This window comes from Pomacea canaliculata, linkage group LG5 (assembly GCF_003073045.1).
Source record: "Pomacea canaliculata isolate SZHN2017 linkage group LG5, ASM307304v1, whole genome shotgun sequence".
NCBI classification, from domain to species: domain Eukaryota; kingdom Metazoa; phylum Mollusca; class Gastropoda; order Architaenioglossa; family Ampullariidae; genus Pomacea; species Pomacea canaliculata.
In genome coordinates, this window is record NC_037594.1 from 15942458 (window position 1) to 15949088 (window position 6631).

General features: G+C 36.6%; 1 protein-coding gene across 1 annotated transcript; it reads left to right on the forward strand.

The window, feature by feature from the left end:
• The first annotated feature begins 7 nt into the window (after positions 1–7).
• On the forward strand, positions 8–6621 carry LOC112564883. Its single transcript, XM_025239982.1, has 7 exons — positions 8–391; positions 577–2147; positions 2946–3103; positions 3474–3609; positions 3942–4130; positions 5087–5244; positions 5997–6621. The coding sequence occupies exons 2-7, from the start codon at positions 617–619 to the stop codon at positions 6141–6143; spliced, it is 2319 nt and encodes a 772-aa protein (XP_025095767.1). The 5' UTR covers positions 8–391; positions 577–616; the 3' UTR covers positions 6144–6621.
• Positions 6622–6631: the final 10 nt, after the last annotated feature.

The window sequence follows — 6631 nt, forward strand, 5'->3', positions numbered from 1 at the left end:
AAAGTAGTTGTTTAATACTCATTCAGACGTAATTAAAGTTCTGTTACTTATTTTACAGAGGAATGTGCATCAGAAAATTAATTAGAATTAACAATAATTGCAGTTTTAACAGCTAGGTTTCTCGCCTTCACGTCATCTTTGATCATAAATAATGTTACAGATCTACCACGGACGACATGTTAAGTTCGTGGATCTACGAGTACACACAATTCATAAGTGCGTGGACTTCGAGAAGAGTTATATAAAAGGCAACAAATTTTCAACATTTGCCGATGAAATAAAAATCAAAAAAGCATTGTAATAATAATAAAAGAACTATATTCAAATAAAATCATATGCAGCAACGATCGAATGTGAAGAAATTTCACACTTGCGGGTGACTGTCGCCAAGGTTTGTGACATCTTTGGTTATGTTGATCGTCGAGTTGTTCCAGCTTTAATTTAGCGTGACTTATCGTTTACTGCCTCGAAAACGTGTTTCAAATCAGCTGCTTCCGTACTCATGATGTTTTTTGTTTTTTAATGTGTCTAAATTTAAACAAATTTATTGAGGTCAGAAATCATTTATATTCACAGGTCTGGTATATTTGTTCTGGATCATACATTACTGCTGCTAATGGAGCTAGAGAAATTCAAGCAAAAACTTAAGGCCAGTTACGAACGCATCAACCAAATGCAGCATTTTATATCCAAGGTTGATGTATGTAAGGCCACTTTGAAAATGAAGAAAGATGAAATAAATGATCATATAGCAAGTATGACCATGGAGCTTTGGCAACAACTTCAGAATTTTCAGCAAGAAATAGAACTGGCATTGACAAAAACTGTTGAGGACCGGTTATCAAAGCTGGAGACCCTGAAGAACAGGATTCATAGTGCTAATGCTCACTTGATGCAGGTCTGCATGGATGCTGAAGGTCTGCTCAAGGGGAGAAGTGAGGATCTGCTTGGCAAAGCTGTTCAGAATGTATACTCCAAATTTGAGGAAACTTGGCAGCAGCTGGATTATGAAGAAGAAAAAGGTTTTGGAAACATGACTGGCATAGTTTTCTACAGCAATGCCCACGAATTTTTGACTAAAACTTACCTTGCAACTTTAAGTGAAGTTGACAAGTGTGGAATGGTATTGAGCAAGCAGGTGTTCTGGGTGAAATCAATGCAATCTGATGCTCCCAGTCAAAAAGCACCAGCTTATGATAATTTGGAGAAAGCAGTAAATTCTGCAACCAGTGTAAAATTTGGAGAGGCAGATGATGTATCCAAGGTTTTGAAAAAAATTCCAAACATCAGTAAAAACACAGGTCCACGTAAGCATCAGCATGTTGGTGCTACTAAAAATCTACCTTCTTGTGTGCGTATTTGTGCAGTGGACCTTTGCCCAGAAGAGGTAGACATAACGCATGGTAATTCTGAACAAATAAAGAAAGTAGTCACTATAGACTCAAGATTTTCACCAAACATTCCAGAAAACAAGTGTGGAGAATGCATGGTGGGAGAAGTTTACAAAAAGTTGCAGAAATCTTCAAGCTCTGAAGGGTCACATGCCAGTTCTGATGATTCATCAATTAATTCATTCAAGTGCTTTCTTGAACAGTCAGAAACAGACTTTACTGTAGATATGTCTAATGTATCTTCCACCAAATCAAACACAGCTGTTCATTCGTTTGCTATACCTTCTCCAGAATCAACGTTAAATGTTTCTAGTAATGCAAATCCTACAGAAATTTATCACACAGAGACAGACTTACAGATATGTGATTCCTCTGAGTTGGAAGAAGATTTTGTGTGGGTTTCAGATGAGGATGAATTTTCTGACAAACGGCTGATGGGTTTGGAGAACTCTTCATTTTTCAATGATTCAAATAGTCAAAGTAAACTTGCAGAGGAAAATAGGAAGAAACTGCCAGCACCTGCACCGGACACAAATATTTTTGTTGGTTGCCCTGCAACATCTTCAAAAGAGTTGAAGGAGAGCCAGGAACAAGAGCACGACAGTGTATCAAAAGGAAGACTGGCTTCAAAGGTTGTGGTTTTCTCAAGACTACAATCGGATGCTCTGTCAAGTTCTTTTCCTAGATCCATTAACGTATCTTACGAAAGGCTGGACATGCGATCCCACATGGTGCATGTTGGAAAAGGATACTTCGGTAAGCATTGAAATGCATATATGTATATAATTTTAAGTTGTCAGCAAATTCAACTTCTAAAGTAACTATTTTTAAGTGTCTTTCCCATGTTAACTCATTTATGATGCTAGTTTGTTCATGATTTTTAATGGTCATCATGGAAATGGTGGCACAATGAGCGAGTTAAACATTTGTTTTATTTGGGTTTATTCTTTGTCATTTATATATTCAGACATTTATTATTTAATCATTTTATGTTCAAAAAAGTGCCACGCTGTTTTCTACGACACTTGTTAGTAACAGAATTATCCATGAAAATGTAAGTGAATATGCTTAAGTATATGTGAATGTTGGGGGCAGCACATGGATAGATGCAGCAGATGACAGGGCCTGCCACTCTTGCCTATTTTGGGTGATAGTAGGTCCTGTACAGGACAACCAGTCCAGTCTTTGACATTTGTAAGCCAGTTTTTTGTCAGGCCACTGCGCCATTGACTACACTCCAAGATGCCTATCAGGAAAGTTTTTGACAAGGTGTTGTGCCAGGTTATATGGCCAAAGAAGACCATCTTACGTCATTTGACCATTGAAAGTAGATGTTAAAATGTACATGCACTTAGCTAAAGGAAGAGAAAATAAAACATAACAACTTAAAGTGCTTCAGCTTTTGAGCTTAAAACGGATGTTCGACACTTTTGCCTGTCATTGGTATTTGTGTATGTCTTTCCAGCAGTACATTCATATCTACATGTGCACATAAGTGCATCATTGTGTGTACCCGTTAACTTTTCATTTGTAAAACAAATTCTTCATTCACAGAAGTTTATGCCAAGTGTGTTCAGAAGATATGTGGCAGCTTCTATTTTCCCATTGGTGTCTGTACCAACAGCACTGGAGCTGTAATAGTGGCTGATACTGGGAACAATAAAATGAAAATATACCAGAATGGTCACATCACAAATTCTTTTGGACAAAGGGTTTGTTAAAAATTGAAATTGACTTTTGTAAGAAATTTGTATGTAATTGATGCTTTGTTTCCCTTAATTTTTCAAACTTTATTTCCATTACCAACCTGCTATTCGTTCTGCTTTTTATATTTTGATAGGGGTGTGTGAATATGTGTTTTTTTGGTTTAGTTTGTGTTCTTTTGATTTGCATCAAACACATTTGCACTTGAGTATTTTTATATTAATATCTGCTTTAAAGCAACATTTGCTTTGGAGAGCATTACGGAGATTGAAAATTTGCATGTAATGTGTGAATGTGCCCGCATTAAGTCCTCATATGTATTAGGATATTGCACATTCTGATTTGTGTTTGTATGTTTGTTGCTTTCATTTGTTCAAGTTGAACAGACCATCAGCAGTGGTAGTAAACAAAAAGGATGAGATTTTTGTGAAGGATTTTTGCTGCATACATCACTTTGACCCACAGGGCAGTTTTATAAAAACTATAGGAAATAAGAAGATGCACATCCCTTACGGTTAGTCTTTTTCGCTCATCAATTTATTTTGTGAAGTAACGACTTTCTGTTCCATAGATCTGTTCATATTATGCATATCATCAAATAATTTTGAAATAAGTGTGAAAGTAGGACATATTTACTTAATTTTATATTAATACAGTATACATTATGAAAAATTGTATTCTTCGCTTTTACAATATTCTAAAAATGCTCATTATGCATTGCAGGTTTTTTGGGTTTGATTTTGTTTGATGAGATAAAGAAAATTAGATACCATTTTCTGCTGCCTATTGTTCTTTTGTATATGTTTATCTGTACGCAGGTACATATAATTTTGTGTTGTACAACAGGGTTGGGAATGACACATGATGAGCAGCTGGTTGTTCTAGATACTCTTTGGCAGAACCCCCGCATTCTGATCTTCACAGAGGATGGTCAAATGTCCTCACATTCATACCAGCCACTTCTCAATCCACCTCAAAGCTCAAAATGCCGCTTTCTGGCTGTTCACCAGGGAGAGGTTCTTACCAGCGACCTGGGTGGGTGCAAGTCACTTTTACATCTGTTTCTCATATAGTGTAGTGCCAGTGTTAGTAGATGACAAGTGCCAACACTTCTTCATCTACCAGCATAAAGCTTTCTAAGGATCAGATCTTGATTTGGTGAAGCTTCCAATAAAAGCCTCTTACTCTCTTCAAAGAACATAGTTAAACTTAACAGTGTACCACTTGAACAATAGACTATGGTGGAGTTGCCTGAAGGATTTGCGCTGCATCGAAATCTTCATATGACATCTGTATACCCATTTGAGTGAACATTATCAGTTTTCACAAATCATATAAGCCAGTAAAGTCAGAAAAAGCTTTAACATGTAGCACTCTTGTAGTGCACTAAGTTATGTCTTTGTTTTGTAGAGGGTAGGGGGTCGAATAGCTCCCAGGTCCCAGGACAGTCCCTTTCTCACACGTTGCATATGTAATAGCCAGACTTGAACTGTTCACCCATGGCTGCTGGCTACTGGACCTTTTGTTACACCCGAAGTTACGAAGTTGCCTGAGCCACTTGGGGAGACCATGACCAGACAGGACAGGGTGGAAGTGACCACTGGCGCCAGGAAAGGTCGTGACGAGACCATGGGAAAAGGGGGTGGATGGTTCTGTAACATTAGGCGGATATAGAATAAGTAGCATAGCTTTAGGGTTGAGAGAAGCTTTTTGATTTGGAAGTGAGAGTGAAGAGACGGCAGGCCAGCCGCCAAGTAAAACTCTGAATAAAATCTACAGTTGTGCAGCAAATCCATCTTTGTTGTGTTCTTGTATGACTAGCCCATCCCTACGTAGCCATCAGGGACTGGTGTGTTGGTTAGAAAAGTAAGAGCAAGTTGGATAGATTTGGTAAGCTTGGAAGAATGTCAGTATTTTATGCTTAAGAAACTGGTGTTTCTTTAAATACGCTTGAATATGGTTGAATTTGATTTGATCTGTGGTCTCTGCAGGATCAAGTTGTTTGTATATGACAAGCCTAAAGGGAGAACTACACAGAATTCTTGGACGCAAGGGGTCTGGACCAGGTGAGCTGTTTGAGCCTTCTGGAATTGCCTGTGATGATGCTGGCAATTGGATTGTGGCAGACAGTAAAAATGACAGGATACAGGTAAGAGATTGGTTTAAATGAAAAAAAAAAAGTTGCATTTTTGTATTTGTGTGGTGTATTTAACTTTTTTTTTTTCAGAAACTGAGACCTGTGATAACCTAGGATAATTAATAATTAAGTTGATTTGTGTAGCACTTTGTCCACCTTTAACTTTGCAGTTAGTAGTATTTCCTAATGTACTCTCTGATAAAATCTTCAGAGTAATATTGTCATGTACAAAGTGTTGTGACAATGTATTATCTGTGATGAACTTTAACATTTTTGAAGAATACATAAGAAGTCTTTGCTCAGGGTTATTCTGCACCTGTGGACTAATGAAAGGCTTTACTGCAGAGTGAATTCTGGTGGTACTATTTGACAAGTCGTTAAATGTTTGTTCCTGTGATTGTTGCAAATGTCTGATATGAATTGAATTTTGGTACAAATTACAAATAAAATGTCTAAATATATGTGAAGTACTATGACCACTGATAAAAATCCCTGATAGACAGTAAATGAAACCAGCTGGAAAACCCAGCATTAGACATTGTCAACAGATTACCAAAGGCAGGGTAGATGGGTTAAAAGCTTCAGAATGTTATAAGCATAGTTTTATGTAGACAAGAATCTTGAGTGTGTACAAGTTAAATGTATAAATTATATTTAATTAAGGTAAGTTAACATTTATTGTGATCTTAAAAGTTAGCAAAATAAAATTTTGGAAATTTATTAAGCAGCCAGTTTTTCTATCCATTTATGTGTAATTTTTTCAGGTATTTGCACCTAATGGATATTATTTATGTAAAATTCAACTTTCGGAGCCAATCCGCCGTCCTTCAGGTATTCATCTTACAGCAGAAGGCCACCTTTATGTGATCAATTATCTGGATGGTATCATCAAAGTTTTCAAACTTGGTTGATTCCAGAAGCAAAAATACAAACTATTGACATAAAAGTCTTACCCAGGAAGTACTGGCATATTTTGGGATCATCTTTATGCCCTAGAACTTGTCACGAGTTTGATGCTTTGTCATATCCTGTAAGTGCTGTTTACAGGAATTAACAATATGTTCATGACTGAGAATCTTCTTGTTATGTTTTGATTGCAAATTTATTATCTAACTTGCTTTAGGTTTTTCTGTTTGTTTGTTTTGTTTTTCTTTGTTTTTTTTTTTAACTTAAAGAAAAGAAATTACATTTTTTAAAAGCAGTTGTGAACATTTTGTATGCATTTCTGCATAGAATCTCATACAAGACAAATTTGGATTGTGAATACTTCCTCACTGCTCTTATAATTCAATTTCAAAATGTTGATTTGATTTGGGGGGTGGTGTGCGCTGAAATACCCATGCCCCTGTTTTTGTTTGGGTTTCTTCTTTTATTTTTTTTTTTGGGGGGGGAGGGTGTT